Here is a 12,957-nt window from a genome sequence, read left to right as displayed (position 1 = left end):
GTTAGCTGGTTAGCTGGGCCGGTGTGTGCTGTGATTGGTTAACTGGGCCAGTGTGTGCTGTGATTGGTTAGCTGGGCCATGTGATTGGCGGCTGGGCCAGTGTGTGCTGTGATTGGCTCCACTCGGCGCCTGGTCACGCAAATGTCATGCCCCTTACCATAGCCACCTGCGAGCTTCAGTGTAAATATTGCGTCAAAATCAAATAAATTTGAGTGCGATTTAAACCCAGATGATTGTAACCAATCTAAGTTCATCTGCCTTGGGAAAACTAGATAACAGTGATAACACTCGTTGCCTTCTCTAGTGCAGCTCAACCAGGTCTCGTCCCATTCGTCAGCATTTGTGATATCACAAATCCCAGAAAATATGCGTTGTAGTCCAAACGAGTCGTTCGTTGTAGTTTTTGAAAAGTGATTTCTGTTAAATAAAATATCTCCTTTTGAATTGGACTTTGAGCTTTGTAACTTTGCAGATCTTTTTTATGCTCAAACAGCAACATTACAGACAAACTAAAGTTGAATAAGTGAAAAAGCATAATAGGACCCCTTTATTGAATATTCTGAAAAGATCCTGTGGTTCACGAGTCTCCCCCTAGTGGCCATTCATATTAATCACTATACATTTATTTCTTTCCAAGCTAAATTCCAGTTAAATTTAATAAAGCTAATACAGACTGATTTGGAGATCTGTTTGTTTTGCAGGCGTATCGCTCATGGGTGCAGAAGAATGGTGAAGAGAAGAGACTCCCAGCTGTCAATCTGACAAACGACCAGCTCTTCTTCGTAGGTTTTGCACAGGTATGAAAAGGCACACATAAAAAAGAAACAATTTTGTTATAATAGTAACCAAATAGAGACCAAGTATTAACCTTAGTTAGTCACTGTATGATGTGGTGAGAGAATCAGTAATACATTTGCTAAAAAAAAAACATTTAAATTATTTTTTATAATAAAATAATAACACTTTCGACAACAAGGTTCTATTCATTAACATGCTGTAGGCATTATGAACTAAGAGCATGTTTTTAATATGTTAATAGATTAAATTATAATCAAGTATAATTTAAGTGTGTGTGAGTGTGTGTGTGTGTGTAGACTACTGTTAAAAAATTTGGAAATCAGATTTTTTTTGGAATGTTTTTGAAAGAAGTCACATTTGTGCACCAGGGCTGAAAAATTTAGTTGATGAAAAATACAGTAAAAACAGTAACAATGCAACATGTTAAGCATAAAATGAGCATATTAGAATTATTTCTGCTTTGCATGACAGCAATAAATTATATATTTAAATTGCAAATTTAAATTCCATATTTAAAATAGAAAACGTTTTTTTTTAATTGCAATAATATTTAACAATATTGTCCTTTTACTGTATTCTTTATCAAATAAAGTGAGCAAAAGAGACTTTTAAAAGATTAAAAAAACATTTTTTTCAAAATCATAAAAAATAAAGTTAACATACAGTAATTGTGGAGTATATTATATAATGTCTGTAATTTATAATAATTATGTTAATATATTAATGTTATATAACATATATAATATAAGATACATAGAAATTAATATTGAGTATTATTACTTAATAATAAATAATTGTCTTGGTTAATCTTAATAACGTTCAAATGGGGTAAATTAATTGAATGTAATATATTAGTATAAAATTGTATTAAATTAAAATGTATTTACATTGAATTGTTTTTAAATATAATTTTATTTTATTAATGCAATCTAATATTGATGTATACTAATTATTTTAAGTTATATATATATATATATATATATATTTATATTAACTAATATATGCTGTAAATCATATACTAATAAATAATTGTCTTGGTTAATCTTAATAACGTTCAAATGGGGTAAATTAATTGAATGTAATATATTAGTATAAAATTGTATTAAATTAAAATGTATTTACATTGAATTGTTTTTAAATATAATTTTATTTTATTAATGCAATCTAATATTGATGTATACTAATTATTTTAAGTTATATATATATATATATATATATAAATATATTTATATTAACTAATATATGCTGTAAATCATATACAGCCTTATTGTAATATGTTACACAATATTTCTATATACTGTTTTTTTTGTTGTTGTTTTTTTTTATAAAAGCAATACAAATCAGAGCTATGACTGTGAAAACATATGGCCTCAGACATGCATTCCTATGGCTCTTCTTCGTAGGTGTGGTGTTCAGTCCGAACGCCAGAAAGCGCTCACGAGGGCCTGATGACGGACCCTCACAGCCCTCCCAAATACCGCGTAATCGGCACTCTGTCCAACTCGCCCGACTTCACAGAGCACTTCCAGTGTCCGCTGGGCTCCCCCATGAACTCAGGCCACCGCTGCGTGGTGTGGTAGGACCATCACCCGCCAGACACAGACCAGCCTTTCTGGCTCTTTCTCAAGCACTCTTTTTTATTTATGTGCTCAGAGTTATTTGAGGAGTTGGGCTGAAAGCAGGAGGATGAAGCGAGCACCTGCCAACGTTGATGTTCTCCAGTGTTTGGATCGACCCATATCAAATTCTTCTCCACCGCCACATCAGACTCTCTTTATTTATTTGTTCACTGACCTTGGGGGACATTAAGGGTCCCACCTTAAGGCATCCCACGCTTACATGTGTGTGTGTGTGCTTCATACCTTGATTTACAACAAGCCTGATTCCTCGTCTTCAGATCTGGAAGATGTGAGCACTGTGATGCCGTCTCTCTGTGACCGCACAGGAAATGTTTGGATCCATCTGTGATGACTTCACAGGAAGCTTCATGTTCTCACAGTGACCTCACAGGAAGTGCTGAGCTACATCTGTGACCCCCCACAGGAAGGAAGAGCTTTCAAGGATGAAAGCCTATTTCCCAATTGGGATTTCAAAGAAACGCTATTAAACGACAGGGAGAGCCACTGTTTGTTCATCCGTCCTGTGTATCATGATTTGATCTTGACAAAGTTGAAATGAAATGGTCATTTTAACTGCTCTTTGCCAAAGAACAATTTTAGGTTTGTTCCTTGTGTAAGTGAACATGGAAATTCGCACTGCTTCGCCTTCAGTAACTCCATAATTCCACTGTGTTTTGTGACGTTGACTTGCGTGTGAAGGATGTATTTCCGTCTCCATGTCGTGCTGAACTTTGTCAGTTCTGCTGAAGTGCTGTCATGTTACGTTCTGAAAACCACTAAAAGGGTGAATCTCACCAATGTTTGAGTCATATTTCACTCCAAAGTTAATAGATTATTATTATTTGTGTTAAATTCTTTAGGTTAGGTTAAAGTTTTTAGAACTATTAAGAATTTTCCCACACTATTTCATGACAATTTAGCACATTATTCCACCAAATTCATTACATTATACAATGCAAATAATGCATTACAGTAAACAAATCTAATACAATATATATTTTTTCCAAATCAACATAAATTAGAGGTTGTATAAGAAATACCACAAAAATAAAAAAATATATATAAAAATTAAATGAATATATATATACACACACACACACACACACACACATATATATATATATATATATTTTTTTTTTAATTAATTTTTTTAGTCAATTTCACAATTCCACAAACATATGAAGCAGCACAACTGTTTTCATCTTTGATAATAATCAGAAATGTTTCTTGAGCGGCAAATCAGAATATTAGAATGATTTCTGAAGATCATGTGACACTGAAGACTGGAGTAATGATGCTGAAAATTCAGCTTTGCATCACAGGAATAAATTACATTTTAAAATATATTCACATAGAAAACAGTTATTTTAAATTGTAATAATATTTCATAATATTACAGTTTTACTGTATTTTTGATCAAATAAATGCAGCCTTGGTGAGCCTTTTTTATTACTGTAAAGATTTTAGTGAGGGAGATGTTTGAAAATCATAGTAATAGGCTTAATTTTCTGATGTTGGACTGAAATATGACACATTATTGGCATTTCTTGAAATTCACCCAGAAGCGTTCTGTTATTGTCTGCTAAACTTCCCAGCATGCCTGCTGTGTTTCAGGGAGTTGCATCAGACGTCATTGTATGCTAGAGCATTTAAATCACCCGTGTCAGGCTGGATTGCTGCCGTGTGGGATTCCATCTCCAGCGTTTTCAGTTGCTGTAAATTGCAAGTACATATTAATCTGAATATTTGTGCTGTTGGAGTGTTTGATAGGCCAGTTTTTCTTCTGAATCAGGTTTCTGCTTCCCTAAAGCAGGCCAGTTTTGTCGTTTGATGAATTTTGAATGCTGCTGACTTCACCTTTTGTTGGTTTGTTGTTTTTGTTTATTTTGTCACATGGCAGCTGATTGGTTCTCTCCTGTATCGGTAACCAATGAGCTTACTGCTCAATATTCTAATACCTGGCTTTTGTTTGCTGTAGCTGTTTGCAGCGCACTTCAGAAACGCTCCACCTGTATAAATCTTCTACAGGGTGATTTATGTATGCTATATGGGGGTTATTCATATGTGTTATATGTGCAGCAGCAGTATTTCTTACATGCTCACAGCAGCATGTTGTGGATGTATTGGCAGTAGCAAGTCTCAGTACTTGCTCTGCCGCAGCAGTGTAGCACATCTATTCCGCCAAGACCAAATACATTAACATTGTCATGTACATTGTCAATCCCTACGAGAGTTGTCATGACAGAAGTATATATATCTCACAATTGGGACTTTTCTTCTCTGAATTGTGAGTTTATATCTCTATATTTTGGGAGATAAAGTCACAATCAAGTTGTTTATATTTCTATTCTGTGGCGGAAAAAATCTTGCATAGGTTTGGACTGAAATTAGGTAAATGATGGCCGAATTTTCATTTTTAGGGGAATTATTGCTTTAACTCCTTTTCTTCATGTTGTCCATCAACACAAGTTTTACTCCGTGTCGAGTTTGTTTAATGTTTGTTTGCGTGAATGATTCACATCTGACTGAACGCCTCCTGGGTTCTGCTTTGTATATTTATCAAACACCACGAATATTTTTCGGTGGCGTTACCATTGATGGGCTTCATGAGGATTATGGGGCAGATGCCAGTCTGACCATGCCATGAAAAGGCATTTGATTTTGGCCTTAATTATTAACTGTAGACTTATGGAATAAGATGTACATATATAAACTGAAACATATTTCAAGTTAAAAGAAAAAAATTAACTTGAAATGTTTTAAAGCCTTTAAATAACCAGTAATACCATTTAAGTGTGTTATATATCTGCAAATCCAGAATTCCCTTTTGATCCCTGAAAGATAACTTTGACCGGTTAGCTTAATGTTTTTGCTGGATGAAAGCCATTTATTGAGCTTTGGCTTGAGTGGAATGGAGGTATCTATCGTATTCTGACATTCACACTGCACTTTCAGTGTTTCAAAGAAGCTTGACTTAAAGAAATGGTAGATATGAATCATAATTTTCCAGAATGTCGTTAAATGTGCCACACACCGCATTCCATTCATAAATATGGGTCTGTACAGGGTGATATTGTTCACCCTCTCACTGTTAAATACTGAAATAGTCTGTCATCTTTATGAAGATGTTGCCTTATATAATTTATAGAGTGTACGTCACCATTTAATCGACTGTAGTTTGTTGTCATCTCTCTTTTGTACTGCTGGCATTGATGTTTGAGGTTACACTGTCTTAGAGTTGTGTTTTTCTTTTCTTCTTCTTCTTTTTTTATTTTTAATGAGACGACATTCCCTGAAATATTAGTTGACAGGGGAAAATGCTCTGCCCGGCGTGTAGTACAACAGTCGACCTAGAGAACTGTCAATGAACATGAAATAAAGGATATATATTATAAAAAAGGACATTTTCACTTGTTTTATTTTCAAAATATCCACTTTGTTACTGCTGAAATATAAGTGACCATGTAGCACAAAAGCAGTGTTGAGTCGCTGGGGGATATTTGTAGCAATAGCCAACAATACAGTGTATGGGTCACAATTATAGATTTTTCTTTTATGCCAAAAATCATTAGGATATTAAGTAAAGATCATGTTCCATGAAGACATTTTGTAAATTTCCTACTGTAAATATATCAAAACGTAATTTTTGATTAGTAATATGCATTGCTAAGAACTTAATTTGGACAACTTTAAATGCGATTTTCTCAATATTTAGATTTTTTTTTTGCACCCTCAGATTCCAGAATTTCAAATAGTGGTATCTCGGCCAAATATTGTCCGATCCTAACAAACCATACATCAATGGAAGGGTTATTTCCTCAGCGTTTAGATGATGTATAAATCTCAATATCGAAAAATTGACACTTAAGACTGGTTTTGTGCTCCAGGGTCACATATTTGGTGTAATTTATGGAGGAAATACAGAAAAAAGTGCACTCTCATAAAAAAAAAAAAAGTACGTAACTATCACTAGGTGGCACAGTACCATTTCAAAAGGTACTAAAACAGTACAGTATGTTGTTTTTTGTATATGGTTTTGCTCTTATTAATGTTGAAATTAGATCCAAATGTGTGAGATTTGTTCCTGAACTGTTTTGAGGTTAAACCATTTTATCACTGGTGTGAATCTCACCTTTACCATGAAAATGTTTCATTTGATGATAACTAACAATGCATTATGTAATAGTAATTGTATTTATCTGAGCTTCTTTATGGTGTTTAGTCAGATTTTGCTGCTTTGTGCTTTTAGTGTAGTCTAGACCTCATGCCACACTTAACAAAATACAATCAAATTATATTACAATGCAGTTTAATTATTCAATTTTAACTGTGAAACATGAAAAAATGTTCAAATGAAATAACTAGGGCTGTCAAGCAATTTAAAATTTTATATATATATATATATATATGTACATAATGAGTCATTCATTCAACCGATTCGTTCAAACAGCCGATTCATTCAGAAACGCAGAAAGTTACTGTCTTTATGAACGAGTCACTGAATCATTATTGACTCACTCAATTCATGAATTCATTCAGTAACGAAACACCGTGTCGCTCGAAAAGTCAATAGTTTTGCTGTGGCTCTGTTTCAAACTTTTCGTTTGCGAAGTTGAAAACAGACAATACTGTGTCTAAAATTGAACACATAACTTTTTGTTTATTGAGGTTTCGCGATCGTGCAATTGTTCGGGAGAAACAGCACTCTTGTCTTACTCGTGTGAAATTGCTAAATTATATCATATAAAATAAATAAGTCCAAAACCAATAGGGACATTTTTTGCCATCAAATCTTAAACTTTAGAGGCATAAAACTGCATTCCATCATTCATCATGCATTCCATCAAACTGCATACATCACACAGTCAGTTGTCGATCTGCATCACGTTTGTCAGCAACTGCATCAGTGTAAGATTGTGTTATTTTATCGTGTTAAGGCGTAGCCCTAGAAATTACACTTAAAACTAAAGCTGACAACGAAAGCAGATCTCTTCGTCTGAAAACATGACACACTGATACTGTATATCAGTCGTTTATCACTGTTTGGTTTCAGTGTGTGCCTGTGTGTCCATGTTTGCAAATATGTGTGCAGCTGAAGTTCAGAGAAACTCCTCCTTAACAGCAAACATGAGCAGACTCTACCCCTCCTTTCCCTCTTCACTTGCACTCTATTCCTCCTTTCCTGACGGAGAGTTTCATCCTGCAGCTGCCCTGGAGTCTTGGAAAGAGCCGCTTGAAATCTTTTGGAAAAGCTTTTAAATATAAAGTCACCATCTCTGAGCTGAGGAGAACTGGAGCAGCAACGGTCAACCAATGCAGAGAGGAGGAGAGAGACTGAGGACGGAAACTACAGGTGAGCAGAGAGAAAGAGAGACGAGATGCCAAATAACCCCCCAAAAAACACTGCCAATGAACCGTGAGACATAGTTGACAGATAGTTGGAGTGTAGAGGACATACAGTATATGTGCTTCATTAGACATTTATTTGTGTGATTTATTTATTTATTTTTGATTAATAACTGAAATAATGTTTACAAATCATCATGCTGGCTTGAGAAAGGAAACAGGCTGTTACTTTTTCTAAATCCATAAACTGACACCAACATTTTGAACTGTAGCTCAAGCTTCATTCCCTAAAATGTTCCCGTATCAGACAATCCCCCAAATCGCATATGCTTACATTGTACATTTCTGCTGATAATTCCATCATCTTTTCTTACTGATCCGACTTAGTTTTTCGTGTAGTGGATGTTCAAAAAATCCCCTTTGATTTTTCTTGATGTCTGTCAGTAAAGCTTATATAATCCTTCAACTTTAAAGGTTTTTAAACTTTCTGAAAAGGCTTTGTCAAGCCAGCATTCACAGTTTGTATCTAATTTATATAAGCGCATGATTCTGTATATTATTTTTAAGTAGCTTTGATCAAAGTGTATGATGAATAAATGGAGCGTAGCATTAGTTCTGGCAGGCCATGTTAGTCAAGCTCGCATCAGCTGATCCACGTCTACCTATAGGATCACGACACCAATCATAATTCTCTTCATTAGGTCCCTTCAGTCATTATTCAGCAGCTATCGCTTCACTCAGGAACTAATCACGCACCTCCATCCCCAGCTCCTCCTATCGTCCAAGACTTGGCAGTGAATATATCATTGAGACAGACCACTGAATCATGTTGTTAAATAATCACGTAGAACATTAATGGTATCTGCCACATTTATCATTGATGTTGGTTCTGTTCTGTTACCCTGGGGGGGTATTCTGCTCTCCCTGCTCCTATCCATGCTAGGCTGCGTGGATGGGCAGGGAGTGTTTGCCCAGAACAGAACCATTCCCCCAGCCTAAAATGTATGCTAATCGTAAGTTATTCTGACGATAGTGGTCCTGACAGAAATACATTTATGGAGAAAATGTAATGAGCCTTTCTCCTGTTTGACTTAAACTTAGGCTTGGAATCCCACAGACCGGTGTGAAGTCACACTCCTCTGGCACTTAATTTGTCTACGCATCAGGTGTTGTGGTAGAGCACTATAATTGAGAAATTGTATTTAATTTTGTTGTATTTTTAAGCAATGATTCTAAAACAAAATGGTGTTAAAAATGATCACAGTGATAATATTGAAATCCTGATTTAAACCAGGTTTTATGCTTGTACAAAAATTTTTATAAAGAACCATTATGATCTACAATGAATAATAATAATAATAGTAAAACATTTAGGATTTGAATGTTTGAAACATTCTCAAATCATGCTGGACTATAGTATTCTAAGGTAGTTTTAGAATTAGTAGTATTATTTATATACTTAATTTGTTTAAGTGAATCTTCTTAAATGCTTGTCATTTTTATAGTTCTTTTTATATCTCTGTCTTTAAATATTTGTAGTTTTATTTAAAAAATTTTTAGCAGTTTTAGTACTACTGCAACTTCAACTAGCTGACAAGGCAAGATTTTTCATTTTCATTTAAGTATTTATCTAATACTTATGTTATAGTTCTTTTTATATCTCTGTCTTTAAATATTTGTAGTTTTATTTAATTTTTTTTTAGCAGTTTTAGTACTACTGCAACTTCAACTAGCTGACAAGGCAAGATTTTTCATTTTCATTTAAGTATTTATCTAATACTTATGTTATATATATATATATAATTACTATACAATTCATTTAGTAATAAAAATAAAATCCATTTAGCTTTGAACATTACATAGGCAGGATCAACTGCCTGAAATAATGAAATTATGTAATATGTTAAAACATGAATTAATGTGACACCTGACCCAGATTGGCCCCTCAGACGTTTAATTGGTTCTGCTTTACAGATCAGACCTAACATTGCTGTAATGACACGAAAAATGTCCCAAAGAGTGTGTTTAATGCCACTTGGTTTGATATTTTGCTAAAACGCTGTAACACTCATAGATTCAAATACTTCCAGTTATATGTTTTATGTAAGCGTTTGTGTTTGTACTGTTGTTGTGTGTATGATGTTCTCTCAGGGACTCAAGGCTCTTTAGGGAGCTTTTCTTAGTACATAGTGCGCATCTTTAATTGGGTCATGTTATACAGTGTTTCCTCTTCTGTATTCATTAATTAGTCATCTTACTTTATCTACATAATGGTGTTCAGTTACACATTTATTGAGAGAACTATTTGACCCTCATGCTCTGTTTGACCCAAGACCATTCAAATACCTCGAAACTATACTGAAATAGCCAAACAGGTTGTTACTTATGGTATTTAAACTACCAGTCGAAAGTTTGAAATAATTAAGATATTTAATGTTTTTAAAAAGTTTCTTCTGCTTAACAAGGCTGCATTTATTTGATCAAAAGCACAGTAAAAATAGTAATATTGTGAAATATTATTACAATTTAAAATAGCTGTTTTCTATGTGAATATATTGTAAAAATGTGATTTATTGCTGTGATCAAAGCTGAATTTTTGGCATCATTACTCTAGTCTTCAGTGTCACATGATTCTTCAGAAATATTTCTGATTATTAGAAACTGTGATGCACTACCATTCAAATGTTTGGGCTAATTAAGTTTATATATATATATATCAGTATTTTTATTCAGTAGGGACATAAAAAAAGGGACAGTAAAACATTTATAATGCTACACAATATTTCTATTTCAAATAAATGCTGCTCTTTTGAACTTTCTATTCATCAAAAAATCATGAAAAAAAGGTATTTTGGTTTCCACACAAATATGAAGCAGCACAACTGTTTTCAAACATTGATAATAATCAGAAATGTTTCTTGAGCGACAAATCAGCATATTAGAATGATTTCTGAAGATCATGTGACACTGAAGACTGGAGTAATGATGCTGAAAATACAGCTTTGATCACAGAAATCAATTACTTTTTAAAATACATTCAAATTGAAAACAGTTATTTTGATAACACTTTACAATAAGGTTCATTGTCATTAACTAACATTAACAAATATTGTAATAAATGTATTGTTCTTTGTTTGTTCATGTTAGTTAATAATGGAACCTTATTGTAAAGTGTTACCGATATTTTATTTTATTTTATCGTTTATTTCAGAATTTTATTTCATGTACTGTATTTTTTTTAATCACATAACTGCAGCTTTGGTCAGCAGAAGAGAAGACATTGAAAAAATGTGATTATTCCAAACTTTTTACCGATATTGTAAATGCCAGATTTTGTATTTTTGGTTCTTTATTACAAAATAATAACTTAATCATTGCATCATGTTTTAAAGAGGGGCAGAAGGTTCTCAGATTGGCGGCCAGAAAACACAGAGGTGAACTGGCTGTTTTGGGATAATGATGAAAAGGAAGAAGAATTTAGTGGAGGACAGCTCCACACTTATCGCCCTCTCGGACCATCCTGAACAAACCTACGGGAGCATGGAGGTACCACAACCGTCTGTGTGTGTGTGTGTGTGTGTGTGTGTGTGTGTGTGTGTGTGTGTGTGTGCGTGCGTGAGTGTGTGTGCATGTGTGTGTGTGTGTTTAAATAAGTGCAGGTTGTTTACAAAAATCATCAGCGGTCACAAAGAGAGGAAGCTAATTAGCAGTTAACAATGTATGCAAACATGCCAAATTTCCTCACATCTCTCACCCTCCACCACTCCACCCTAATATCCCTGATAAGACACACATTAGAGGCTTTTCCTAGGAATTTTCTTGTATGCATGAATATCAGTTCTTCATATGCCTATTGATAATGGATATGTCTGCATGTTATTCACAGATGAGTGCGGCACCTCAGGAAAACATGAACGTGTTCAGTGATGGGGTCACCCGGATCGGTGAGTTTTGTGCATTTTCTCTACTAACAATATTTCCCATTTGTTTCTTGTATGAGATTCATCTGTATAAGGCTGATAAATAGTGATGATTTCAGAATAAGTCAGATTTAGAATTTCAGTGCATTCGATCAATATGAAGACATCGTTGTGAATGTGTCGTCAGATTTTGTCTTGGTGTGGGAGGAATCTGTGAACCCCCTGAAGTTTGCCGAATCAGATGAAGTATCGTCGGGTTCCTCGCGTGACACTCACAGGAAGTGGAGGACAGAGTTTCTTTCCAGACTCCGGACTGCTGGTCTTCATCAGGAGACGGTACGTAACTCCGACTACATTTCCACACACATCAAATTCTTTTTAAATTCTAGATTTGAGTTGCAGCCATAGTTCTATACAGCCTTGTGAAAAAGAAGTGCACTTTAGCATATTTTAAAAAAAAGGAGTACTTACTATGGAAATAGGCATACTATAAAAGCATATACTTAAGCTCAAACTGAATGTAATGTGTTTGAAAAACATAATGATTTAAAATGTACTTCAATTTGACTTTTTTACCATGTGCACTTTTTAAAGGTGAAACTTTTAAGAAACTGCCATTGTCATTTATTTTATTAATGTTATCTGCAGTTTTTTTTAGGACTCTAACACTTCTGAACACCTTCAAAACGGTCTGACAACACATAAATGCATATATTTTAATTCCCCCTTTAGGTGGCTCTTATGGGGGGAACTTTGATTTCAAACTCTAAAAAAGACAAGTAAACAGTCAGCAATAAAATAAGAATAGATAAATGACAAGCAATGGCACAAACAAATACAATAACGAGATACAACTAAAATGAACTGTGCTTTAAGTTTTTCAGGTAGGTATAACAGTAATATCCAGGTACAGAACTACCACAGAAACGGAATAATCTATTTAACTTTAAAATAACACTGGTTAGTCTTCAATGTATAAATAAACATTAATGACAGACAGCAGCAGGTTTATTTAGGTTGCTGTCTCTTTAAGACCTCAGGCACGGATCTAACTGTTGCAAATAAGTTTTGTTTCTCAACTCTTTACGTGGATACTCATCAAGACGGGCATTTTAACATCATTTTGTATGTATTTACGGCTGTTTACACTCAATAAGACGCAACACAACTTCATTCTGTAGTCACGCGCTCTCAGATGCGGCTCTGTGTATGCGCTTTGGGTGTGAGCTCACAGAAAGGAGTCTCACAGAGAGTGCACAAGTACTGAATTGAGC

At 34.4% G+C, this 12,957-nt stretch overlaps 2 protein-coding genes across 3 annotated transcripts in view; both read left to right on the top strand.

The window, feature by feature from the left end:
* LOC107563005 (endothelin-converting enzyme 2-like) overlaps nt 1-3,371 on the top strand; it is a 75,017-nt gene extending 71,646 nt beyond the window's left edge. For both annotated transcript variants that reach the window (XM_016247775.1, XM_016247776.1), the window contains 2 exons: nt 702-797; nt 2,202-3,371. In XM_016247775.1, the coding sequence (XP_016103261.1) occupies nt 702-797; nt 2,202-2,378 (273 nt within the window). In that variant the 3' untranslated portion in view covers nt 2,379-3,371. The remainder of the gene's footprint in view (nt 1-701; nt 798-2,201) is intronic.
* A 4,240-nt stretch (nt 3,372-7,611) lies between these two features.
* Nucleotides 7,612-12,957, top strand: part of LOC107562997 (anoctamin-7-like) — a 15,093-nt gene continuing 9,747 nt past the window's right edge. Inside the window, exons 1-4 of the mRNA XM_016247768.1 lie at nt 7,612-7,770; nt 11,156-11,309; nt 11,650-11,707; nt 11,871-12,019. Of these exons, the coding sequence (XP_016103254.1) occupies nt 11,220-11,309; nt 11,650-11,707; nt 11,871-12,019 (297 nt within the window). The 5' untranslated portion in view covers nt 7,612-7,770; nt 11,156-11,219. The remainder of the gene's footprint in view (nt 7,771-11,155; nt 11,310-11,649; nt 11,708-11,870; nt 12,020-12,957) is intronic.

This window comes from Sinocyclocheilus grahami, unplaced genomic scaffold (genome assembly GCF_001515645.1).
Source record: "Sinocyclocheilus grahami isolate Dianchi unplaced genomic scaffold, SAMN03320097.WGS_v1.1 scaffold853.1, whole genome shotgun sequence".
In the NCBI taxonomy this organism is placed as follows: Eukaryota; Metazoa; Chordata; class Actinopteri; order Cypriniformes; family Cyprinidae; genus Sinocyclocheilus; species Sinocyclocheilus grahami.
The sequence above is the reverse complement of the archived record's forward strand: the minus strand, read 5'-3'. Positions and strand labels throughout refer to the sequence as shown.